This window comes from Juglans regia, chromosome 12 (genome assembly GCF_001411555.2).
Source record: "Juglans regia cultivar Chandler chromosome 12, Walnut 2.0, whole genome shotgun sequence".
Classification (NCBI taxonomy): domain Eukaryota; kingdom Viridiplantae; phylum Streptophyta; class Magnoliopsida; order Fagales; family Juglandaceae; genus Juglans; species Juglans regia.
The window spans coordinates 4,359,861-4,385,203 of NC_049912.1; the positions used below are offsets into that span (position 1 = coordinate 4,359,861).

At 33.4% G+C, this 25,343-nt stretch overlaps 6 protein-coding genes across 6 annotated transcripts; 2 read left to right on the top strand and 4 right to left on the bottom strand.

Annotated features, from left to right (window-relative positions):
- Window positions 1–5,890: 5,890 nt before the first annotated feature.
- Window positions 5,891–8,521, top strand: LOC109021068 (UPF0187 protein At3g61320, chloroplastic-like). The gene is made up of 4 exons (XM_019003610.2): window positions 5,891–6,777; window positions 6,962–7,129; window positions 7,464–7,670; window positions 8,063–8,521. The coding sequence occupies exons 1-4, from the start codon at window positions 6,043–6,045 to the stop codon at window positions 8,237–8,239; spliced, it is 1,287 nt and encodes a 428-aa protein (XP_018859155.1). The 5' UTR covers window positions 5,891–6,042; the 3' UTR covers window positions 8,240–8,521.
- A 3,291-nt stretch (window positions 8,522–11,812) lies between these two features.
- On the top strand, window positions 11,813–14,527 carry LOC109021063. The gene is made up of 2 exons (XM_019003600.2): window positions 11,813–12,135; window positions 13,588–14,527. The coding sequence occupies exons 1-2, from the start codon at window positions 11,913–11,915 to the stop codon at window positions 13,800–13,802; spliced, it is 438 nt and encodes a 145-aa protein (XP_018859145.1). The 5' UTR covers window positions 11,813–11,912; the 3' UTR covers window positions 13,803–14,527.
- A 429-nt stretch (window positions 14,528–14,956) lies between these two features.
- Window positions 14,957–15,842, bottom strand: LOC109021425 (probable glutathione S-transferase). The gene is made up of 2 exons (XM_035683881.1): window positions 15,506–15,842; window positions 14,957–15,422 (listed from the first exon to the last, which is right to left on the bottom strand). The coding sequence occupies exons 1-2, from the start codon at window positions 15,818–15,820 to the stop codon at window positions 15,063–15,065; spliced, it is 675 nt and encodes a 224-aa protein (XP_035539774.1). The 5' UTR covers window positions 15,821–15,842; the 3' UTR covers window positions 14,957–15,062.
- A 1,952-nt stretch (window positions 15,843–17,794) lies between these two features.
- Window positions 17,795–18,735, bottom strand: LOC109021424 (probable glutathione S-transferase). Its single transcript, XM_019004044.2, has 2 exons — window positions 18,413–18,735; window positions 17,795–18,329 (listed from the first exon to the last, which is right to left on the bottom strand). The coding sequence occupies exons 1-2, from the start codon at window positions 18,725–18,727 to the stop codon at window positions 18,039–18,041; spliced, it is 606 nt and encodes a 201-aa protein (XP_018859589.2). The 5' UTR covers window positions 18,728–18,735; the 3' UTR covers window positions 17,795–18,038.
- Window positions 18,736–20,525: 1,790 nt separating this feature from the next.
- Window positions 20,526–21,482, bottom strand: LOC109021062 (probable glutathione S-transferase). The gene is made up of 2 exons (XM_019003599.2): window positions 21,137–21,482; window positions 20,526–21,053 (listed from the first exon to the last, which is right to left on the bottom strand). The coding sequence occupies exons 1-2, from the start codon at window positions 21,449–21,451 to the stop codon at window positions 20,691–20,693; spliced, it is 678 nt and encodes a 225-aa protein (XP_018859144.2). The 5' UTR covers window positions 21,452–21,482; the 3' UTR covers window positions 20,526–20,690.
- A 1,984-nt stretch (window positions 21,483–23,466) lies between these two features.
- On the bottom strand, window positions 23,467–24,456 carry LOC109021061 (probable glutathione S-transferase). The gene is made up of 2 exons (XM_019003598.2): window positions 24,101–24,456; window positions 23,467–24,017 (listed from the first exon to the last, which is right to left on the bottom strand). The coding sequence occupies exons 1-2, from the start codon at window positions 24,413–24,415 to the stop codon at window positions 23,658–23,660; spliced, it is 675 nt and encodes a 224-aa protein (XP_018859143.2). The 5' UTR covers window positions 24,416–24,456; the 3' UTR covers window positions 23,467–23,657.
- Between the last annotated feature and the right edge of the window lie 887 nt (window positions 24,457–25,343).

Genomic DNA, 25,343 nt, shown 5'->3' on the forward strand with positions numbered 1-25,343 from the left:
TTTTTCCAAGCATTCCGATATGACTTGTGCATTTTTTTCGTAGCTTTTGCAAAAATGATTGTGTCGGCTGCGAAGAGTAGGTGTGATATGGATGAGCTATTTTTGCTAAGTTTTACCCCTTCGAGCTTTCTTTGCACTTCAACTTTTAACAATATTCTTGACAGAGCTTCAGTGACTAATATAAAGAGAAAGGGCGATATCAAATCACCTAAACTAATTGCTTTTTGTGATTTGAGTAACTCTCTTGACGAGCCATTGATGATTATGGAGAATGTCGCTATTGTTAAACACTCTTTTATCAGATTTACCAACTTTGATTGAATCCCAAAACTCTCATTACCACAAAAAAGAAATCCCATTCAACAAGATAGAAAGCCTTTTACATGTCCAGCTTAATGGCCATTAACCCATTTTTTCCTGTCTTCCGTTTGAGGTGATGGAATAGTTCATGGGCAATAATTGTATTTTCTTTTATGTTCCTATCTGGGACAAAGGTTGTCTGGAGAGGATAGATGATTTTTGCAAGAGTGCATTTGAGATGGTTGGCTATTATTTTTGTAATTATTTTGTAGTTGAAATTTGTAAGACCAATTGGGCGATATTGGCTTGGGGTATTTGGGTTTTGTGTCTTTGGGATGAGAGCTATGTTGGTATGGTTTATTTGCTTCAAGAGTTTATCACTTCTGAAGAAATTATGCATTGCTAGTACGACCTTTTTTTTTTATTTTTTTTATGACGTTCCAATAGTGTTTGTAAAAAAGAGTCGTCATACCATCTAGGCCTGGTGTTTTATGGCTTGGGATTTTCTTTAGAGCTTGTAATATTTTCTCTTCATTTGGTATGGCATTAAGTGATTCATTCTCAAGGTCCGAAATTTGCTTGTCAAAAAAGGTTTTTCGGGACTTGTGGGTTCGATGAGGAATATATTGCTCTTAATAAATGAAGATTCAATAATGAGAGGGTCCATTGTCCAACTACCTGGTTCCAATTTGATGGAGTCTATGACATTCCTTCTTCTTCGGATTGTTGTTGTCAAGTGATAGAATTTTGTGTTAAGGTCCGTAGAGGTGAGCCAAGTAATCTGAGATTTTTAATGCCATAAGATTTCTTCATTTCTTCTTTACTTGTGAAGTCTATGCTGCAAGAATATTTCTTTTTCTTGGTTGCAAGGAGTCATTTGGTTGCTTTGTACTTCAAGAAGTTCCTTTTCAAGCTGTTGGATATTATTCTGGATTCGCCCAAAATGATTTTTATTCCAAATTTTGAGTGCATCTTTGGTTTGATTTGATTTTCTTGCAGAGTATGTAGGACGGGTTGCCTTGATAGTGTTTGCTCCATACTTATTTTATTATTTGATGGCTTAGGTGTTTCTGTGTCCAGAATTCTTCAAACTTGAAAGATGGTGCATGGCGATTCTTTGTCGTAGTATGCAACAACAGTGGGTGATGGTCTAATATTGATGATGCTAAGTGCTAAAGTGTATCATCTAAGAAAAGTAGTCTCCATTCTTGGTGTGCTATGAATTGGTCTAATCTTTCTCTTATAAGAGCTTTTTCATGTTTGTTATTTGTTCATGTGAATTTTGGACCCATGTAACCAATGTATATGTAAACATTTCTATCTATGAGGGCTTTTAGACCCTTATTGGATTATAAGAGATGGGCCTTTGCCCTGCTTTTCATATTGATCAATGAGGATTTTAAAATCTCTCATACATAATAGCCAAGGCCCCGAGATAGCTTGATGTATTGAGTCTAGGTGACTCCAAGAATTTGCTTTGTTGTTCCATTGGGCCAATGCATATACATAAACAATTAACCAAAGATGGCTTAGAGGATCTGAGTAGACTAAAACTGAGATAACATTAATATTAATATGGACATGTTCTATTTCTACACCCAGACGCCACAAAAGTAAAAGGCCCACTTTTTTAGAATCAGTGAGATAATGAACAAAATGATGGAAACCTATGCTATTTACAATAGATAAGGTGCAGTCATCTGTCACCAAGGTTTCCAACAAAAAAATTATGTCCGAGTTATAAGTCATAATATTAGCCCTTAGGTTTCTGATTGCCTTGGGTCGGGCTAGACCACAACAATTCTATGCTAGTGTCTTCATTTAGTGGGGGAAGACATTTTGAAGCTTGCATCGCTAGCTTGTTTGGACTTTTCTAAAGAGTGTAGTGGTGGTCGACTGTAGGGGGACAATCTGGCTTTCCCCTTGGATTTTTTTCCTTTCCCATTGAACCTAATTGCATTTCCAAGATTGTAAGGGCCTGTGTTGATTCCTCTATTTGTGGTGCTTTGGCTATGCACACATCATATTTCATCTTCTCTATTTTAATAAGACGTTGTGATTCTCTTTTTGGAAGTTGTGGCAAATCTGCACTCTGTTGCCTCTTGGATGGAAGAATGTCTTGTGCAAATGGTGAGCTTGGGAAGTCTATGTAGTTAGGGCCATATTGACTGACATGCATGCTGTGAGAGATGATTCTGGTTGTTGAGGCACCGGAGCTGCAAAGTTGGCTTCTACATTCATGTGATTGATTGCGAGCTGACTATCTATGAGAATTATCATTTGAGTGGTCGTTGGGGGTTGTGGTGATTTTGTGAGGGTGAGAGGTGATGGGCTTAGAAAGTGTGTGGCATTGCCTTGGGTTGGTGCCGACGGTGTGGCTTTGTTTGGGCCTTGGGACTGTGAGATAATACTGTCTTGGGCAAGTAGAGAAATGCTGGCAAGATTACAAGGCTTTTTTGTAATTGGAGATGAGAGCTGGGTAATGGGCTCACCTTGATGGGCCGAATGAAGCCTAGTCCCATGTTTGAGCTGTTGCGACTTATAACCTTGCATGACAGAGTAAATTTGCCTCTACTGAGACTTCCAAGGGGCGTGCTTTCTGGTTGACAGTGATGTGAACTCTGAAGAATTCTGCTCTGTTGTCTTAATTCCTTCTGTAGCCTTCAAATTAGGACTAGATGCTAGAAGGGAGATTTGGCTGCTGATTGAGCTTAAATGGTTAGATGCGGTTGTTGGCTCAACAGTGAAAATATTGACTCTTGTAGGTGGGGAATTAAATGAGCTTGGTTCACTGTAGCTGAACAATGTTTTTGAGCTAGAGGGTGTCGCTTGCACGGAGCTTTCATCTTGTTGCTTTGGGTTCGAAAATGGCGGAAAAAATTGTAGCAGTTCTGGCTTTCCTGCTAAGAAAGGATTAAAACCACCTCTATTGAGTGTGTGCTGGCACATCAAAGTAATTTGATTTTATTCATTTTGCTTGCTTGCGGGATTTGTTTCCTTCCTTTTGTTAAAACTGTTGTAAGGGATAGTAGTTGCTACCGAGTTTCCCAAATGACCAGCATCTACATGTTGCCCCCCCATTCGTTTGTTGAAATGCCTGAGTATTAACTTGGTTATTGTTATACTTTGCTCTAGGCCATGGACCAAAGTTAAGTTTCGTAGGAGTAGATTGTTGGTAGCTAAAGAAAATTTGAGAGTGACCAAATCTTCCACATTCGTAGCAAAAATCAGACAACCTTTCATATTTGATAGAGACCCATATTTCATGATTCTCAAGCCTTCGTATCGTGAAGCCTTGATGTAGAGGTTTTGTGACATCTATTTCTACTTTGATCCTGATGTACTTTCTGTAAGCCATCCCATAGATAGGGTCTTCTTCCACTTTGATCAATTTACCTAAAACTTTTCCAATGTTGATTGCATTATCAAGATTCATATGATCAAGAGGTAACCCGTGCACTTGCACATTGAACATTGAGTGATTTAGGCATATTTCTTGGAGTGTAGCACTAGGTGACCAAGGTTTAAGTATTAATAGATGCCCTTTAAAGTTTCAGGTGGCTTGGTTTAGAACTCTAAGCTTATCTTGAGGGAATCGAAAAGGGAAAATGAACTTGTTTGTGTCCATGTCTTCAATAAGAAAATTCTGAACAAAATTCCAAGTAGCTTTGATACTAGAATGAATGGCAAACTTGTTTAAGGGTCTATTTGCTACCAATCTTCCTACCAAGACTTGGTCTGATATAGCTTTTGCTGACTTTGGTGTAGGTTGAAGATTGAGATTGTGCCATGACAAAGCTTCAGTTTGGGTTATGAGAGAGTCCAGGTCCATTGTTGATGTCTACTGCAAGTCTTTACAAGTCCTTGTTTGATGTTGTAACAGAGGGGAGAAACTAACTGGGTTATTTGAGTAGAATAGGAAGCACTATAGTGTGCATAGAGACTCTAGTGAGATAATGGCTATAATGAAACGTTAATTCAATATTATAGAATGTGCACCTCTCGAACATTTATTTTTAAAGTGAATAAATATAAAATTTATTTAAAAATTAATTTTTTAAGAGAAATAATTTATATAAATTTTAAATAGACAAATATTGTACAATCTCTTGATTAAAAAAAAAAGTAGATCCTACCTCAAAAAGTATAAAAAAAAAAAACTATTCTTTTTTAGTAGAATCAAATTTTTTATAAAGTGTATACGCAAGACTTGTTTATTTAGAGTTTGTACCTAACATTATTAATTTTTTAATAATAAACACCATTCTTTTTTAAAAAGAATGCACAACACTTGCACAACCCATAACAGTATCTAGCATTACTATACTTGATGAATATGGACACATGATGATTCTTAAATAAAATTAGAAAAATGTTAACTGTATTTAAGAAAAACTTACAAAAAAATTTATTTTTCTACATGCCAGCTATCGATTTGTTAAAAATTTAAAATTATGAAATTTGAAATTCAAAACTTGAATTAAAAACAATTGAACAAATGAGTTTTGTACGTAAAATTATAAGTAAAATTGTAGCACATATAACACTACTCATAAAATTTGACTATTAGTGTTACAGGTGCAAGCACGTGTTTGATTCTTTTTTATTAATAAGAACAATATTTTACCTATTGGAAATTTATTTATTCAATCATATGAGTTTACTTTAAATAGCAAATAATCCCTTTATAAACTCATTTTGGAATGAATAATTTTTTTCATCAGTCACTATTCACTATCCCATACTCCACACCCTATTAAAAAAAAAGAAAAAAAAACTATTAGGTATAAGGTGTGGAGGTGAATAGTAACTAATAATAAGTAAAACCCTTTTAGGATATAGGGCCTTTAAAATTTTAGATTTAAATACACTTGACCTCTAAACTAGTGACTTTTGTCATTGGGATGTAGGTCCTTTAACAAGGTTTTTTTTTAACTTGATAGTAAGATGAGATAAAATGATCTGTAAATAATAATAAAATGATTTGTAAAATGTAATGAAATTATTTGAGTTAATATATTTTATAAGATTTTGAAAAAGGAGAGATAAAAAGTTGAATAAAAATATTATAAAATTAAAATATTATTATAATATATATTTTTATATTATATATATTTTTAAAATTAAAAAAAATTGTAATAATTAAATAAAAAAATTAAAAATTATTTATATTTATAATATTTAAATATTAAGATAAAATGAGTATGAAATTTCTTTGCTATCAAATGAGGCCTCAGCCCTTTGTATCATTCGGGTCATGGGCCTTTACAGTGGTACACCACATCCACATTTTTATCCAACAAAAAATAATAAATAATAATAACAATAATAATAATAATAATAATAGAATTTTGTTAGATACAAGTAAGTTTATGCACCATATCATGTATCAATAATTTTTTTTATTTAAAAAAAATATTTTAAGAAAAGAAAAAAATCTCCTATATCATGAAAATTATTTTTATCTTTAATTTATATCGTTTTGTTAAATATATACATTATATATTAATATTGATACACGAATTAATGCACCAACTTAAGCAAGTAGGTTTTTCCTTAATAATAAAAGTAGAAGATGTGTGAAAAGCTCAACCGTTTCCAACTAACCCATCACGGCATCATGTGACATGCCATCAACCATTCCCTCTGAAGTCCTCTCTCACTCTGAACTGAGAAACTAAAACCCTAATATTAACATGCCCTCTCACTCCTTCTTCTACCTCCAAACCCTAACGCAAACTAATGATGCTACCTCCAGACCCCATCAAACCCACCTCCAGTCTCTCTTTTTCTTCTTTCTTTACTCCCAAATCTTCATTCAAACTTTACCCAGTATCCCTTCCCTCCATTTCCATTTCTATTTCCAAACCCAGAACCACCCTCTCCTTCAAACTCCACTCCTCCTCCTCCTCCTCCTCGCCACAATCCCAAAGTCCAAACCCACCTCCCTCCTCCGATCACTCCCATACCCTACTCTCAATCCTCCGTGTCATACCCGATTGGGCCGACAGCGTTAAAGAGCGAGGAATGCGGCAGAACCGGACCCTCTACAACCACGAGAAATGGGTTCAGCACCGGAGCTCGCTGCGCCATTTGCGTCACGTCTTGTCCAGCCTGTCTTCGCGGGTGATTCTGTCCCTCGTACCGCCCGTGATCTTCTTCACTTCTTTCGCAGTGGTGATCGCCGGGTATAATTCCGCAGTGTTGGTGCACTGGTTGCCGGATTTCTTCCCCGTCTTAAAGTCCTCGACGTTGCCTTATCAGTTGACGGCGCCGGCGTTGGCTCTCTTGTTGGTGTTCCGGACTGAGGCGTCGTACTCGAGGTTTGAGGAGGGGAGAAAGGCGTGGATCAGAGTGACTTCAGCGACCAACGATTTAGCAACACAGGTGATTGCTGGGGTTGACACTTTGGGGAATGATGCACCGCTCAAGAAGGCGCTTTTGCAGTATATTATGGCATTTCCGGTTGCGCTCAAGGTTGGTTCTAATTTTATGTTTAATTTCATCTTCTTGTTTCATGTTCTCCTTAATTTATCAAAAGGTGAACAAATTCTTTGAATTTATGATTTGCGTTCTAATTTTAGATTCATTTCTTCTTGCTGTTTAGAGATTCTAATTTGGTAGGTGACCCAACTTACTGACGTGAACAGATTAAATGCAGTGTCATGTGATTTATGCGTCAGATGTTAAGCAAGACCTCCAAAATTTGCTTGATGTAGATGATCTAGCTATAGTACTCAATTCAAAGCATCGGCCCTGTTGCATTATTCAGTTCATCTCTCAAAGCCTCCGGTTGCTAAAGTTGGAGGAATCGAGGAGAAATATGTTGGTAATTCCCTTCTTGGGCTAATTAGAGCTATCAAAGTCTTCCATTTTAACTGACAAAGTCTTAAAAGCAGAGTACTTTTCCCGTTTTTTTTTTTTGGGTATTTTACTTCGGTTAAACAGTCATGTAAATCAAGTTAATTAATAGGTAAGCAGCTGTAAAATTGTTTTGTTCAATGGCAGTATATGATTCTGGAAAACTTGCAGAATTGACTTATGTGCAAACTAAAATTGACACAAATATGCTAATTTGCTTCGATTGACTCAAAATCACCAATCTGTATGCTTTCTTTAATTTTCTTTTTGTTGATGTCATCATTTCCCTGAATGGAATACAGGAGTCAAAGATCTCTTATTTGCATGAAGGAATTGGTGTTTGTGAACAACTTATGGGTATCCCCATACCCCTCTCTTATACTCGATTGACATCAAGGTTTCTTGTCCTCTGGCATCTCACTCTCCCTATTATACTGTGGGATGATTGCCATTGGATTGTGGTTCCTGCTACTTTCATTAGCGCTGCTTCTTTGTTCTGCATAGAAGAAGTATGTATCTCTACCGTCTACATATAACGCTCGATTATATTTATGTGCAAGAGAATTTCATTGTCATGTGATAGAGAAGTTTCTTTTGGCAATCTCATTATTGAGGAAATTGAAATTCATTACTTAATAAATTGACACTGAAATGTCATCCCCTGACATTACTAATGTGGATATGCCGCATGAGAAAACGGTTAGTTTGAAATGGTGGAAGCCTGAAGGATGGTGTTTAGCAACATGCTCTCTCTCTCAAATACACACACATTTAGAATCAACTGATGAAATGGACAGAAGATTTTTAATGCCGTGTCACCTTGAGTGTACATAAGCTGTCACATTTTGCAAATGAAGAGCAATTTCTATATTCTATAAGATGAATATATTGGTTTCTGTAGGTTGGTGTTCTTATCGAGGAGCCATTTCCAATGCTCGCACTCAATGAATTTTGCAAGCTAGTTCAAAAGAAGATTGAGGAAGCAATTGCAAATGACAATGTAATTCAAGCTCAGCTGGCTGCAAAGTTAAGGAGCCACTCTACGGAGCACTCACCCAATGGCTGCCCTAATTCTTAGATGGTGGGAAACTCAATCTTTTACTCCACAATTGAGGCCACAGGCAAAGTGCCTATATATTTCCCCGATTGGACGGACTGCTGGGTTGGCTGCATCTTCTGTCATCTAAACCACACACATTAGAGAGGAAGCTTTAGCATCAAAGTGTAGGTGTTTATTATATCTGGTATGTGTATATAACAGAGTCGTCTTGTTTACAATAGAATAAGCCACTAATTCGAGCTGTTCGGAGTTTCTATCTATTGCAGCATATAATTTCCAAAGCATCTTCTTTATTTTCTATTCGGTAATGGCACCTCCTTATTTTACGTCAAAAGGATATTTCTTAACATTGGGTATGCTACCATCTTTTTATACCATTTCAGATTCTTCATTTATTTGGAGAGAGAGAGAGAGAGAGAGAGAGAGAGATACATGTCATGCATTTCAGATTCTTCAAATCAAACTCATGTGAACCATCCATAGTTAAATGTTGTCCATATTGAATGTTTTGGGTAATATTAATAGTTATAGACTAACACCAATGCATTTTTGTCTCCGAACTCTGCCCATGTGGTGGTTATTCTGATCCATTGGCATCATTTAGCTGCTTATCCTACGGTGGAATTTCGACATGCTCCTTATTCCTCCCCCCCGCCCCACCTAAATTAGCATAAAGGGAATGACATCATTAATTTCTTTTTTATTGGCACCGGATGTCCAAGAACAACATCCTAACTAATCTTGGGGTGCACAAGCCCTCGGTAAAGACTTTCCCACAATAGCATCTCGTGTAATTCAAGAAAAAAATCTCTCGATTCGATGGTCACTAAATATTGTTTGCATCCAATGAGATTTAAACTTTAGACATGGGAGGAGTATACCCCAAGTCTAAGATCTTTAGCGCTTTAGCCAATCCCATGGAATGCATTATTAATGAAGCCTACAAACTCACAAGTCACAACTTCCTTGTAGTTTATCAATGTCAAAGAAAAGTCTACAACTTAAACAAATGAATTAGGCATCGGCCTAAGATTTGCGTGACACTATTAATCATGAATTAATCTAGTTTATTTTTACAGATGAGATGAGTTGAGTTGAGTTGAGTTGAGATTAAAATTAAAAATTGAAAAAAATATTGTAAAAAAATATTTTTTTAATATTATTTTTGTTTTGAAATTTGAAAAAGTTGAATTGTTTGTTTTATTTTGTGTAGGAATTTAAAAAAATTATAATGATTAGATTAGATGATATGATATGAAATGAGTTGAGGATAATTATAATAACAAACGAGAATTAGATGCACAAATAATTTAAAATTTAACATTAAAAAAAACAATGACTTGGAATACATATATATTATGCCACTAATATTAAGGCCCGGTTTGGATAGCAAGAGCCTCATATCTCATCTCATCTTAATATTCAAACGCCGCAAACACACACACTTTTAAATTTTAAATTTTTAACTTTTTCATCTGAATCACTACTTAATTATTACAACTTTTCCAAACTTTCAAATAAAACATAAAAAATAATTCAACTTTTTCAAATCCCAAATTAAAAATTATATTCTAACAATATTTTAACTTTATAATATTTTTATTCAACTTTTTTTTCTCTCCGGTCCCAAAATTTCATAAAACATCTTAACTCAAATTATTTCACTATCATTCACAAACTATTTTACTATTATTCATCGATTATCTCATCTCATTATCCAAATGAGATCCAAATGAATATAGGATTGAGCAAAAATCTAAAAATCTGACTCCAACAAATGAAGTCGAAGTCGGATTTTTTTTCAACTTTTCAATTAGAGTCGGAGGTATCGCTAGACCGACTCCAACTTTATCCTCCAACTCTGATATTGTACGTATGTTATAAAAATGTGTTTATTTATATATTAATCATATATACTAGTATATTTATATAGTTTTTTTTTTGGTGGGTTATATAGTTAAATTTAATAATATGTGTAAATATCATAGTATAACTACCATACATAATCATGTATAGAAATAAGTTAGACATTAATATTTAAATAAGTCCAGTATAATAAGTTAATAACACATATACTAATTTACTAAAATATAATAAAATGTAATTAGACACTAGTATAGAAATAACTAATAAGTCTGGTATAGAAATAAGTTATAAATAAATTAGACACTAGTATAATATAATAATATGTAATAATATAGTATAATAATATGTAATTAAACATTAAAAATAATATGTAATACTATAGTATGATAACATGTAATTAGACATTATAGTATAAATTTAGTATAAAAATAAGTTAGATATTAGTATATAAGTAAATTAGCAGTGAATGACTTAGTTTTAGTTTTTAATTTTCTTGAAATATTTGAGATTTGAAATCCCACAAATTGTTTTTTTTTTTAAATGGACTAAATATGAAACTAAAAAAAAGCCTATAGAAAGCCCAAATCTGACTTTATCAAGGTCAAAGTAGGATCCAGCCTACACAAGTCGAAGTTGAAGTTCGGATTTGAACTTCGACAAAGTTAGAGTTGGAAATCTGACTCCGACTAAACATGTCAGAGTTGGAGTTTGGATTTGAACTTCGACAAAGTTAGAGTTGGAATTCCAACTTCAACTAAGTCGGTGCTCACCCCTAGTTCACTATATCATTAGAATTATTCCTTAAAAGCTCCATTTGGTAGAGTATAAACATGTCAAATTCGAATGAATAATGAATAATGAGTGTTGGGTGGTGAGTCCTTGTTCTTTTAACTTTTATTCAAATAGAATGAACCAAATTTGAGATTATCACCAATAACTCATTTATTATTTGAATGAGTTTGAAATTATTTACCAATTACTTAATTTTAATAAAATAAATTATTTATACTACCTTATAATTTTATTTACAAAACATGTCAAATGAACTTTGCATTGTTATAAATATATTTTATGTGTTTTACAATAATTATATTCATATGGATTTAAGCAACACTCATACTATTAGGAACATGATTTCTCATATCTTATTTTGTTATAAAGTTAAAAGATAACATTACAAAAAATAAAAAATAAACAAATATTTGAATTTTTAGAAGTTGAGCCTAACTTACGAGTTATATCGTCATTATTTTATTAAAGAATAATTAACTTAGTAAATAAATTGAGCCATATTTAATGGAAGAAATCTTCTCAAAGAGATTGCAAGTAGCATTATTTATTGAGAAATACTTCATTGCACAGAAATTTTTCAAAAATTAATTTATAAATCAATGTAACTTGACGTGAAATGTTATATTGTAAATTTATAAAAAAATTAATTAAATATTTTATATTAAATCACGTGAATTTATAAATTTAATTTTATAATCTCCCGACAAGACACAATGTTTATTTGGAGACGTGTAGTTTAGATAATGAGATGAAATGAGATGGTTTTAAATGAATTGAATAAAATATTATTAGAATATTATTATTATTTTAAGATTTAAAAAAATTTAAAGATAAAATAAGATGAGATGAAACATTTTTATGTTGGGGGGTAATACGTGCAATAAATAAAGTGAGCTTACTTTCCCACGCTTGGAATTAGCGGCTGAACAAATTTCAAATTTTGAAAAGCCCCAAACTTGCAAGAAATTCAGTTACCCTCCGTAACCTCACACCCCCCACCTGAATCTCCCTCTCAAATCCAAATATAAACGTCATGGAGTTGTTGAACAAAACCCGCCAAGACGCTCGGAGCTCCGAAGAAGAGGAGGAGCTGGAAAAGCTCGAGTCCGATGTGATGGAAATGGCGCACAAGATTCTGGATTACAGAGCTGCTCTCCCGGATCAGCTCAGGACCACTCTCGTTTCGGTACTCACTATTCAGAGACCCATTTTCCCTCATGGGTTGGAGCCCGGTCCATCCGGACGTCCGATTTTAGGTACCTTGCGCCCTTTTCTATTTTTTTCTCCTTTCCTATAATTAGATCTGGTTAGATGTAACGTGGCCCGCGGTAGTGGTCAAACAAAGGGATTTACCTTTTGTGAAATTTTCCATGTCGGGGATTCCAGAAATTAAGGTAGATGATATTGCTCAATGGAGTGGTGTATTAGGCACCCTTCAGTTGAAAATTTTCTTAACTGATAATTCAAATTTAAGATTTAAAGCTCGGTTCTATGCCTTTTCCCCTTCAAAGATTTTAGTTCTTTTTGTTGTCTGATTATGTATTCTAAACAATTAAACAAAACTGGGGTAATTTCAGATATTTCTTGTAGATAATGTTGGAAAATAGTGATTCAAAGCTCATTATGGAACTTAGAACGTGAAAAATGTTCCCTTTTTCTGGATATGAATGATGTATTTTGAAAACTGAGGAAAATGATGTCGTGGATGATACAATTCTTTGGGATTGGTTTGTGCCAATAAGAAATTTGGTGCAAGCAAGCTTGATAATTGCGTTGTATTTGGTTGGTTGACGGTTTAAGATTTTGGGGTTCTGCATAATGATACTTTTAAGTTTTAATATATCAAATGTAGGATTTCAACTGACAACGGGAATTAGGTTGGTTGACTTTTTTAGCTCAGCCAATTGGTGTGCTTTGTAACAAAGAGGCCCGGTTAGTTGGTAAAAACGCTCTTAAAGCAATAAAAGGCTGAGGAGTTTTGCTTACCAAAAGAAATATTTTCAAAAGTTAGGTGCTTTTTGTGTGAGCTTATACTCTAGAAAAGCGTGCTTTTGTAATTTATTTGAAAAAAGTATAAAATATTAGTTCAAAAATTGGGAATAACAATAGCGTAACAAATATTTGTGTATGATGTATTGTTTACTTGGCACTCTATTCTTAAGAGATGAGGTTCAACAACATTAGCTTGTTGACAATCGATTAGTATTATAAATAACAGCAATATGTTGCAACGCGACAGCAGAAGTGCTGATAGTCTTAGAGGACAAAGTGCTGGGGGTTGTTAGATGCAAAGAGTCATGCCAATGATGTGTAGATGTGGGGATTAATGTGTTATTTTGTCATGAGGGTACTAGTCACTAGTTTTGGTGTTCTTGGTGGTTTTTAAAGATGACAATGGGAGTGGCATCAAGTGGTAATTTTTTTGAGAAAAAAGAGAGAACTTTTAATGAAGAATTTTTCTTGTTTAGTGTTAAATATATCACTTGCAACTAAAATTGCCAATAACATTTCTTTGCTTGCTTTATTTGCCTTCTAAATTGTTTCTTACTTAAAAGTCTTGAACATACTTCTATTTTTCCAAACTAAGATTGAGCATTAACCATATGGTGTTTGCTTCCAAGGCTTTAGTGACCCTTTCATTGTTTGTAGTTAAGTTACTCCGTCTGCAGTAATGAGGGACTGAGCCTGTACATGTTTCATGGATGCAGAAGGGCCGGTTAAATCTAGTGTGGAGGCAGTACAGGCAGAAGAGGATCAAGAGACTGCTGAGAAAATACGATTACTTAAAGATAAAATTTCAAGCAATGTCTCAGCCACGCCTGTTGTTCTGAAGAGGATGAAAGATTGTATTTCTAAGATTGACAAATTGGATTCTTACAAAGGAATCACACATCCTGCATTTAAGAGGAAAAAGATTAGCTGACGAAATTTTATCGTCCATCCTTATTTATGTAGTTGTTAATTGAAGAGGAATGCAAAGGGTGTTCCAATAATTGATCAACTTTATTTGTTCAATGGGGACATGCATCCAGCTTTGGAAGGGAAGGGGATCTACTGATCCATTGAGAGTACTCCCAAAGGCATTCCTTTTGATCTGTATCATATTTTGTTGATAATATCCGCAGCACCTCTTGCACCCATCGATTCAGTTACAAGGAATGGAGAGAAGGTGTTATTTTGTGGAATGTTCATATTCTTACATTTTCCATTTTTTCTTTATTCTGTTATTTGCTACTGGGAATCGGGATATGTCATAAAAACTAAAAGCTGTCTGTGAATGACCAGGTCAGTAACTTTTCTTTTCCATTTTACCCCTTTGAACATTTCCGTATGAAGTCCACTTGTCTGTGGGAATGTTGCATTGGCTTTGCAAATTTTACAGCAGTTGGTTGGCTAGAGAGCTGCTGTTTCGCAAGATTGGCCAGCAACTAGCAGACTGGGAACATCCAAACAGACCAGTTACCAGATCCTGTTATGCTGATTACTGGGTCATCCTGATGTTAAATTAGTAGGACTAGCAATCAATCCTTCTAGTGAACTTATCTGTTCATCCAGGAGTAAACATGATGTGTAGGAGGTTTACCCACTTCAGTTTTCAAGATTCACAGTTAGTTAAATAACTGAAGAAGAGGAAGAGGAAAAAGAAGAAGAGAGATTATAAAGTACAATTCTACCCTTTATGATATATGAATGCTTTTTAATGAGTTTCAACATTTCATCTAGATTTTAATGTCCCAATCACCAGAAATAATATTCACACTAAGCATGTGTTCAATTTTTTTTGTTAGCTCCATTTTTTGACTTATTTTCATTCATTCTTTTTATTTGTAACAATTGTTCTAGTGTGTTTGTTGTGAGAAAAATTATACTTACCATTCCCTACACCACCATGTGGTTTGTCATTTTTGCCCTTTTATGTAAATACACACGTTGATGTGTAAACATGTGTGTTTAAATAGAAGGTCAAAAATGATAAATCATGTGTTAGTGTGTGGTGTGAAGATGATGAGTAGCATTTAGAAATACAAACCCTTGTAGAGTAACTAATCACTACAATGGAATTGCAAATACATAGGCACATAATCTCTCTGATGCAACTCATCTTTGATTATTATGCATACAATCATTGTGGAATTGAAGGTCAAGACTCAAGACTCAAGAGGAGGAGACCTTGCAAACAGTTTTACTTGGGTTCCTTTACAATTAGGGTTTCACGAAGAGCCCTGAATTTGGTAATCAGTTTGTCACGGGGAGGCCAGGTATCTCTGATTTTTGGAGCATCCATGAAATTCTGCATCCATGTTAATAACAATGGAAACTTTTCACGATCTATCAATGTCACACCTGTTACCTCCTCAAATACACTAACCAGATTAGCAAGACAACCAAATGCTAGATCTGCAAATCTTACTGCGTCTCCACCCAGGAATTTCTTTCCCCTTAGCTCTACTTCTAAATATTTCAAGTTTTCTTGGACTGCAACCAGTGCTTCCTCTTGGTCCTTCCCTTGCTTGATAAAGGCTTCCCATATCAATGGCAAAATCTACAATGATACACAAATTACTATACAAGCATGCATGAAGCAAACATTGAGGTCGATGATAAACATTGAGCGAGTATTTTTACCTTGTCATCTCCAAATTTTGCCCAAAAGCGTGCCATGGCTCGTTGATAAGGATCTTCAGGCAGCAAGGAGGGAGTCTTGGACTTCCATGTCTCCTCGATGTATTCAAGAATTACAAGGGACTCTGAGATGGGTTTTCCCTTATGCAGCAGCACCGGAACCTTCTTGTAGACAGGATTATATTGGAGAAGCATGGAGCTCTTGTTGGATAGATCTTCATATATCATCTCATATTCAATGCCCTTCACTTCTAATGCCCACACTATCCTTAAAGCAAATGGACTTGACCATGTTCTAAAGAGCTTCACTTCTGCCATCTTTTGTTGATTTTTCAACTTCTGCAGCTGAGCTAGCTAGCTTATTTATATAGGACTTTTCTTTTGGGATTTGGTTAATATTCCTATAATTTGCTCTATTTGTCTATACATCCCTATATTTTAGTCTATTTAAATATGAATCCTTAGGTAGGCAATTTGAAATTTTGAAAGCCCTCCCCTAGCCAGTTTTGTAAATATTCATTCTTTGAGGTCTGTTGTAATTAGAACATGGATGGTATGGTAGCTTGGAAATTTTTTATGATTCCATTGTGAAAATGCATGCAAAACATACCTCATGGAAATGATTATATCTATATATTATAACACCGTAAGTTTATGAGAAATTTTATTTGTAGTCCTCACTAAGGAGTTGTATGTGCAAACCTTTTATTAAATGAGAAAAAAATCATTTTAGGATGTATATTTTTGTAATTTTAAAAAATTTTAAAAATAAAATTATCTAAACTTATATTATAATTTTTAAATAAAGATTATACGTTACATTGCTCTAAGCTTATATCCATCATCACAAATGGGAAAATGCAAAATTTGGTGTAGTTGGGGGATAGTTTGGAAAAACAACTTTTGCCTAAGCGATGATGTCATAACCAAGGAAGTCTTGTCCAACCTTTTGTGAGGGCCTTTTTTGGGCGTTTATTCCAACATATATGAATGGTACGTGGACTACTCAAATCATAAATTAAAGGGCCTCTCACAACTTTTGTACTGTTCAAAAATTTGAGAAGAAAAATAAAAGTTGTCAATATAGTATAATTGTATCAAACTTCTCAAATTAAAATTTGAGAACTAAACTACTTAAAAGAGAAGTTTTACAGTTATAAAGGAATTTATAAAAATAAATTTATAAATTAACGTGATTTTATGTGATCAATTAAATCTATTTTATAATAAAAATAATTTTACTATTTAAGAGTACTCATAATGGATTCTTTATCTTATCTTTTAAAATCTATTACCAAAACTCATTTTTTCTATTTTACATATTGACTTTTACAATATATCATACATCAACTTATCTATTTTTTCTTAATATTATCTAAATATTATACTTTTTAATATTTTTTATTCAATTAAATATTTTTTCTAACTATCAATGATATCTTTATATCTTTTGATATTTGTAATATCTTTCTATATATAATATCATATAATTATGTTCTGTTTTAAATTAATTTAAATTTATAAACTAAATCAAAATATAAATTAATTTAAAAAATAAAAAGAATAAATTATATAATAAAAATATTTTTAAATTATATTATGAGAATATCTATTCTCGATAATTATAACTTTCGTTTGTGATCCCCTTGTCTGTGGGAATGTTGCATTGGGTTTGCCAATTTTACAGCAGTTGGTTGGGTAGAGAGCTGCTGTTTCACAAGATTGGCCAGCAACTATGAGACTAGGAATATCCAAACAGACCAGTTACCAGATCCTGTTATGCTGATTACTGGGTCATCCTGATGTCAAATTAGTAGGACTAACAATCAATCCTTCTAGTGAACTTATCTGTTCATCCAGGAGTAACAATGATGTGTAGGAGGTTTACCCACATCAGTTTTCAAGATTCACAGTAAGTTAAATAATTGAGGAAGAGGAAGAAGAGAGATTATAAAGTACAATTCTTCCCTTTATGATATATGAATGCTTTTTAATGAGTTTCAACATTTCATCTAGATTTTAATGTCCCAATCACCAGAAATAATATTCACACTAAGCATGTGTTCAATTTTTTTTGTTAGCTCCATTTTTTGACTTATTTTCATTCATTTTTTTTATTTGTAACAATTGTTCTAGCGTGTTTGTCGTGGGAAAAATTCTACTTATCATTCTCTACACCACAAACTAACATGTGGTTTGTCATTGTTGCCCTTCTATGTAAATATATACGTTGATGTGTAAACATGTGTGTTTAAATAGAAGGGCAAAAATGATAAATCATATGTTGGTGTGTGGTGTGAAGATGAGGAGTAGCATTTAGAAATGCAAACCCTTGTAAAGTAACTAATCACTACAGTGGAATTGCAAATACATAGGCACATAATCTCACTGATGCAACTCATCTTTGATTATTATGCATACAATCATTTTGGAATTGAAGGTCAAGACTCAAGACTCAAGAGGAGGAGACCTTGCAAACAATTTTACTTGGGTTCCTTTGCAATTTGGGTTTCACGAAGAGCCCTGAATTTGGTAATCAGTTTGTCACGGGGAGGCCAGGTATCTCTGATTTTTGGAGCATCCATGTTAATAACAATGGAAACTTTTCACGATCTATCAATGTCACACCTGTTACCTCCTCAAATACACTAACCAGATTAGCAAGACAACCAAATGCTAGATCTGCAAATCCTACTGCGTCTCCACCCAGGAATTTCTTTCCCCTTAGCTCTACTTCTAAATATTTCAAGTTTTCTTGGACTGCAACCAGTGCTTCCTCTTGGTCCTTCCCTTGCTTGATAAAGGCTTCCCATATCAATGGCAAAATCTACAATGATACACAAATTACTATACAAGCATGCATGAAGCAAACATTGAGGTCGATGATAAACATTGAGCGAGTATTTTTACCTTGTCATCTCCAAATTTTGCCCAAAAGCGTGCCATGGCTCGTTGATAAGGATCTTCAGGCAGCAAGGAGGGAGTCTTGGACTTCCATGTCTCCTCGATGTATTCAAGAATTACAAGGGACTCTGAGATGGGTTTTCCCTTATGCAGCAGCACCGGAACCTTCTTGTAGACAGGATTATATTGGAGAAGCATGGAGCTCTTGTTGGATAGATCTTCATATATCATCTCATATTCAATGCCCTTCACTTCTAATGCCCACACTATCCTTAAAGCAAATGGACTTGACCATGTTCTAAAGAGCTTCACTTCTGCCATCTTTTGTTGATTTTGCAACTTCTGCAGCTGAGCCTAAGCTAGCTTATTTATGAAGGATTTTTCTTTTGGGATTTGGTTAATATTCCTATACTTTGCTCTATTTGTCTATATACCCCTATGTTTTAGTCTATTTAAATATGAATCCTTAGGTAGGCAATTTGAAATTTTGAAAGCCCTCCCCTAGTCAGTTTTGTAAATATTCATTCTCTGAGGTCTGCTGTAATTAGAACAAGGATGGTAGCATGGAAATTTTTTATGATTCCATTTGTGAAAATGCATGCAAAACATACCTCATGGAAATTATTATATCTATATATTATAACACGGTAAGCTTATGAGAAATTTTATTTGCAGTCTTTACTAAGAAGTTGTATGTGCAGACCTTTTATTAAATGAGAAAAAAATCATTTTAAGAGGAATATTTTTATAATTTTAAAAAATTTTAAAGATAAAATTATCTAAACTTATATTATAATTTTTAAATAAAGACTATACGTAACATTGTTCTAAGCTTATACCCATCATCACAAAAGGGAGAATGCAAAATTTGGTGAAGTTGAGGGATAGTTTGGAAAAACAACTTTTGCCTAAGTGATGATGTCATAACCAAGGAAGTCTTGAGGCGGCTCTTCGGACTATTAATCTTTTGTGATGGCTTTTTTTGGGCGTTTATTCCAACAGAGATGAATGGTACGTGGTTTACTCAAATCATAAATTAAAGGGTCCCTCACAACTTTTGTACCGTTCAAAAATTTGAGAAGAAAAATAAAAGTTGTCAATATAGTATAATTGTATCAAACTTCTCAGATTAAAATTTGAGAACTAAATTACTTAAGAGAAGTTTTACACTTATAAAGGAATTTACAAAAATAAATTTATAAATTAACGTGATTTTATGTGATTAATTAGATCTATTTTATAATAAAAATAGTTTTACTATCTAAGAGTACTCACAATAGATTTTTTATCCTATCCTTTAAAATCTATCACCAAAATTTATTTTTTCTATTTTATATATTGATTTTTACAATATATCATACATTAACTTATCTATTTTTTTAATATCATCTAAATATTATACGTTTTAATATTTTTTATTCAATTAAATATTTTTTCTAACTATCAATGATATCTTTATATATTTTGATATTTGCAATATCTTCCTATATACAATGTCATATAATTATGTTCTGTTTTAAATTAATCTAAATTTATAAGTTGAAATCAAAATATAAATTAATTTAAAAAATAAAAAAATAGATTATACAATGAGACTAGAGAGCTGGGTTTGCAAATGATGTGTAGGTGGTTTACCCACATTAGTTTTCAAGATTCAAAGTGAGTTAAATAACTGAGGAAAAAGAAGAAGATAGATTATAAAGTACAATTCTTCCCTTTATGATATATGAATGCTTTTTAATGAGTTACAACATTTCATATAGATTTTAATGTCCCAATCACCAGAAATAATACTCACACTAAGCATGTAAGATTTGTTCAATTTTTTTTGTTAGCTCCATTTTTTGACTTGGGTTGGTTCGGATTTAGAGATGAGATGAGATGGGTTTAGATGAAAGATGAAAGTTGAGAAAAATATTGTTAGAATATTATTTTTTAATATAATTATTGTTTTAAGATTTGAAAAAGTTAAATTGTTTATTATATTTTGTGTAAAAATTTAAAAAAATTATAATAATGAGATAAGATGAAACACTTTCTGAGATGAAACAATTGTTCTGGCATGTTTGTTGTGGTCTCCCCATCCTCCTTTTGTATCCTATTGTGTTGTTTGTTTAAAAGAAATGCAAACCCTTGTAAAGTAACTAATCACTACAGTGGAATTGCAAATACATAGGCACATAATCTCTCTGATGCAACTCATCTTTGATTATTATGCATACAATCATTTTGGAATTGAAGGTCAAGACTCAAGACTCAAGAGGAGGAGACCTTGCAAACATTTTTACTTGGGTTCCTTTGCAATTAGGGTTTCACGAAGAGCCCTGAATTTGGTAATCAGTTTATCACAGGGAGGCCAGGTATCTCTGATTTTTGGAGCATCCATGAAATTCTGCATCCATGTTAATAACAATGGAAACTTTTCACGATCTATCAATGTCACACATGTTACCTCCTCAAATACACTAACCAGATTAGCAAGCCAACCAAATGCTAGATCTGCAAATCCTACTGCGTCTCCACCCAGGAATTTCTTTCCCCTTAGCTCTACTTCTAAATATTTCAAGTTTTCATGGACTGCAACCAGTGCTTCCTCTTGGTCCTTCCCTTGCTTGATAAAGGCTTCTTCCCATATCAATGGCAAAATCTACAATGATACACAAATTACTATACAGGTATGCATGAAGCAAACATTGAGGTTGATGATAAACATTGAGTGAGTAGTTTTACCTTGTCATCTCCAAATTTTGCCCAATAGCGCGCCATGGCTCGTTGATAAGGATCTTTAGGCAGCAAGGAGGGAGTCTTGGACTTCCATGTCTCCTCGATGTATTCAAGAATTACAAGGGACTCTGAGATGGGTTTTCCCTTATGCAGCAGCACCGGAACCTTCTTGTAGACAGGATTATATTGGAGAAGTATGGAGCTCTTGTTGGATAGATCTTCATAAATCATCTCATATTCAATGCCCTTCACTTCTAATGCCCACACTATCCTTAAAGCAAATGGACTTGACCATGTTCTGAAGAGTTTCACTTTTGCCATCTTTTGTTGATTTTTCAACTTCTGCAGCCTGCAGCCTGCAGCTGAGCTAGCTAGCTTATTTGTATAGGATTTTTCTTTTGGGATTTGGTTAATCTTCCTATACTTTGCTCTATTTGTCTATACATCCCTATATTTTAGTCTATTTAAATATGAATCCTTAGCTAGGTGATTTGAAATTTTGAAAGCCCTCCCCTAGCTAATTTTGTAAATATTCATTCTCTGAGGTCTGCTGTAATTAGAACAGAGATGGTATGGTAGCTTGGAAATTTTTGATGATTCCATTGTGAAAATGGATGCAAAACATACCTCATGGAAATGATTATATCTATATATTATAACACCGTAAGCTTATGAGAAATTTTATTTGCAGTCCTCACTAAGAGGTTGTATGTGCAGACATTTTATTAAATGAGAAAAAAATCATTTTAGGATAGATATTTTTGTGATTTTAAAAAATTTTAAAAATAAAATTATCTAGACTTATATTATAATTTTTAAATAAAGACTGTACGTAACATTATTCTAAGCTTATACCCATCATCACAAAAGGGAGAATGCAAAATTTGGTGAAGTTGAGGGATAGTTTGGAAAAACAACTTTTGCCTAAGCGATGATGTCATAACCAAGGAAGTCTTGAGGCGGCTCTTCGGACTATTAACCTTTTGTGATGGCTTTTTTTGGGCGTTTATTCCAACAGAGATGAATGGTACGTGGACTACTCAAATCATAAATTAAAGGGCCCCTCACAACTTTTGTACTGTTCAAAAATTGGAGAAGAAAAATAAAATTTGTCAATATAGTATAATTGTATCAAACTTCTCAGATTAAAATTTGAGAACTAAACTACTTAAGAGAAGTTTTACAGTTATAAAGGGATTCGCAAAAATAAATTTATAAATTAACGTGATTTTATGTGATCAATTAGATCTATTTTATAATAAAAATAGTTTTACTATCTAAGAGTACTCACAATGGATTCTTTATCCTATCCTTTAAAATCTATCATCAAAACCCTTTTTTTCTATTTTACATATTGACTTTTACAATATATCATACATCAACTTATCTATTTTTTCTTAATATCATCTAAATATTATACTATTTAATATTTTTTTATTTAATTAAATATTTTTTCTAACTATCAATGATATCTTTATATCTTTTGATATTTGCAATATCTTTCTATATACAATGTCATATAATTATATTCTGTTCTAAATTAATCCAAATTTATAAGTTAAACCAAAATATAAATTAATTCAAAAAAAAAAGAAAAAGATTATATAATAAAAATATTTTTAAAATATATTATGAGAATATCTATTCTCGATAATTGTAACTTTCGTTTGTGGTCCACTTGTCTGTGGGAATGTTGCATTGTGTTTGCAAATTTTACAGCAGTTGGTTGGCTAGAGAGCTGCCGTTTCACAAGATTGGCCAGCTACTATGAGACTAGGAATATCCAAACAGACCAGTTACCAGATCCTGTTATGCTGCTTACTGGGTCATCCTGATGTTAAATTAGTTGGACTAGCAATCAATCCTTCTAGTGAACTTATCTGTTCATCCAGGAGTAAAAATGATGTGTAGGAGGTTTACCCACTTCAGTTTTCAAGATTCACAGTTAGTTAAATAACTGAAGAAGAGGAAGAGGAAAAAGAAGAAGAGAGATTATAAAGTACAATTCTTCCCTTTATGATGTATGAATTCTTTTTAATGAGTTTCAACATTTCATCTAGATTTTAATGTCCCAACCACCAGAAATAATATTCACACTAAGCATGTGTAAAATTTTTTTTGTTAGCTCCATTTTTTGACTTATTTTCATTCATTCTTTTTATTTGTAACAATTGTTCTAGCGTGTTTGTCGTGGAAAAAATTTTACTTATCAACCCCTACACCACACACTAATATGTGGTTTGTCATTATTGCCCTTCTATGTAAATATATACGTTGATGTGTAAACATGTGTGTTTAAATAGAAGGGCAAAAATAATAAATCATATGTTGGTGTGTGGTGTAAAGATGATGAGTAACATTTAGAAATGCAAACCCTTGTAAAGTAACTAATCACTACAGTGGAATTACAAATACATAGGCACATAATCTCTCTTATGCAACTCATGTTTGATTATAATGCATACAATCATTTTGGAATTGAAGGTCAAGACTCAAGACTCAAGAGGAGGAGACCTTGCAAACAGTTTTACTTGGGTTCCTTTGCAATTAGGGTTTCACGAAGAGCCCTGAATTTGGTAATCAGTTTATCACGGGGAGGCCAGGTATCTCTGATTTTTGGAGCATCCATGAAATTCTGCATCCATGTTAATAACAATGGAAACTTTTCACAATCTATGAATGTCACACCTGTTACCTCCTCAAATACACTAACCAGATTAGCAAGCCAACCAAATGCTAGATCTGCAAATCCTACTGCGTCTCCACCCAGGAATTTCTTTCCCCTTAGCTCTACTTCTAAATATTTCATGTTTCCATGGACTGCAACCAGTGCTTCCTCTTGTTCCTTCCCTTGCTTGATAAAGGCTTCCCATATCAATGGCAAAATCTACAATGATACACAAATTACTATACAAGCATGCATGAAGCAAACATTGAGGTCGATGATAAACATTGAGCGAGTATTTTTACCTTGTCTTCTCCAAATTTTGCCCCAAAGCGTGCCATGGCTCGTTGGTAAGGATCTTCAGGCAGCAAGGAGGGAGTCTTGGACTTCCATGTCTCCTCGATGTATTCAAGAATTACAAGGGACTCTGAGATGGGTTTTCCCTTATGCAGCAGCACCGGAACCTTCTTGTAGACAGGATTATATTGGAGAAGCATGGAGCTCTTGTTGGATAGATCTTCATATATCATCTCATATTCAATGCCCTTCACTTCTAATGCCCACACTATCCTTAAAGGAAATGGACTTGACCATGTTCTAAAGAGCTTCACTTCTGCCATCTTCTGTTGATTTTTCAACTTCTGCAGCCTGCAGCTAAGCCTGAGCTAGCTTATTTATGAAGGATTTTTCTTTTGGGATTTGGTTAATATTCCTATACTTTGCTCTATTTTTCTTTACACCCCTATATTTTAGTCTATTTAAATATGAATCCTTGGCTAGGAAATTTGAAATTTTTAAAGCTCTCCCCTTGTCAGTTTTGTAAATATTCATTCTCTGAGGTCTGCTGTAATTAGAACAAGGATGGTAGCTTGGAAATTTTTTATGATTCCATTTGTGAAAATGCATGCAAAACATAACTCATGGAAATGATTATATCTATATATTACAACACCATAAGCTTATACCCATCATCACAAAAGGGAGAATGCAAAATTTGGTGAAGTTGAGGGATAGTTTGGAAAAATAACTTTTGCCTAAGTTGTGATGTCATAACCAAGAAAGTCTTGAGGCGGCTCTTCGGACTATTAACCTTTTGTGATGGCTTGTTTTGGGCGTTTATTCCAACAGAGATGAATGGTACGTGGACTACTCAAATTATAAATGAAAGGGACCCCTCACAACTTTTGTACCTTTCAAAAATTTGTGAAGAGAAATAAAAGTTGTCAATATAGTATAATTGTATCAAACTTCTCAATTTAAAATTTGAGAACTAAACTACTTAAGAGAAGTTTTACACTTATAAAGGGATTTATAAATTTATAAATTTATCTAAGAGTACTCACAATGGATTTTTCATCCCTATCCTTTAAAATATATCAAAAAAACTTATTTTTTCTATTTTATATACTGACTTTTACAATATATCATACATCAACTTATCTATTTTTTCTTAATATCATCTAAATATTATACTTTTTAATATTTTTTATTCAATCAAATATTTTCTCTAACTATCAATGATATCCTCATATCTTTTGATATTTGCAA

Excerpts from the sequence above, each read along its gene's own strand:
- LOC109021062 (XM_019003599.2), bottom strand. The coding sequence starts at position 21,451 with ATGGCAAAAGTGAAACTCTTCAGAACATGGTCAAGTCCATTTGCTTTA. Across the intron at positions 21,054-21,136 it reads CAAAATTTGGAGATGACAAG|ATTTTGCCATTGATATGGGA; the intron begins GTAAAACTACTC and ends GTATCATTGTAG.
- LOC109021425 (XM_035683881.1), bottom strand. The coding sequence starts at position 15,820 with ATGGCAGAAGTGAAGCTCTTTAGAACATGGTCAAGTCCATTTGCTTTA. Across the intron at positions 15,423-15,505 it reads CAAAATTTGGAGATGACAAG|ATTTTGCCATTGATATGGGA; the intron begins GTAAAAATACTC and ends GTATCATTGTAG.
- LOC109021061 (XM_019003598.2), bottom strand. The coding sequence starts at position 24,415 with ATGGCAGAAGTGAAGCTCTTTAGAACATGGTCAAGTCCATTTCCTTTA. Across the intron at positions 24,018-24,100 it reads CAAAATTTGGAGAAGACAAG|ATTTTGCCATTGATATGGGA; the intron begins GTAAAAATACTC and ends GTATCATTGTAG.
- LOC109021063 (XM_019003600.2), top strand. The coding sequence starts at position 11,913 with ATGGAGTTGTTGAACAAAACCCGCCAAGACGCTCGGAGCTCCGAAGAA. Across the intron at positions 12,136-13,587 it reads ATCCGGACGTCCGATTTTAG|AAGGGCCGGTTAAATCTAGT; the intron begins GTACCTTGCGCC and ends TCATGGATGCAG.
- LOC109021424 (XM_019004044.2), bottom strand. The coding sequence starts at position 18,727 with ATGGCAGAAGTGAAGCTCTTTAGAACATGGTCAAGTCCATTTGCTTTA. Across the intron at positions 18,330-18,412 it reads CAAAATTTGGAGATGACAAG|ATTTTGCCATTGATATGGGA; the intron begins GTAAAAATACTC and ends GTATCATTGTAG.
- LOC109021068 (XM_019003610.2), top strand. The coding sequence starts at position 6,043 with ATGATGCTACCTCCAGACCCCATCAAACCCACCTCCAGTCTCTCTTTT. Across the intron at positions 7,130-7,463 it reads AATCGAGGAGAAATATGTTG|GAGTCAAAGATCTCTTATTT; the intron begins GTAATTCCCTTC and ends AATGGAATACAG. Across the intron at positions 7,671-8,062 it reads CTTTGTTCTGCATAGAAGAA|GTTGGTGTTCTTATCGAGGA; the intron begins GTATGTATCTCT and ends TGGTTTCTGTAG.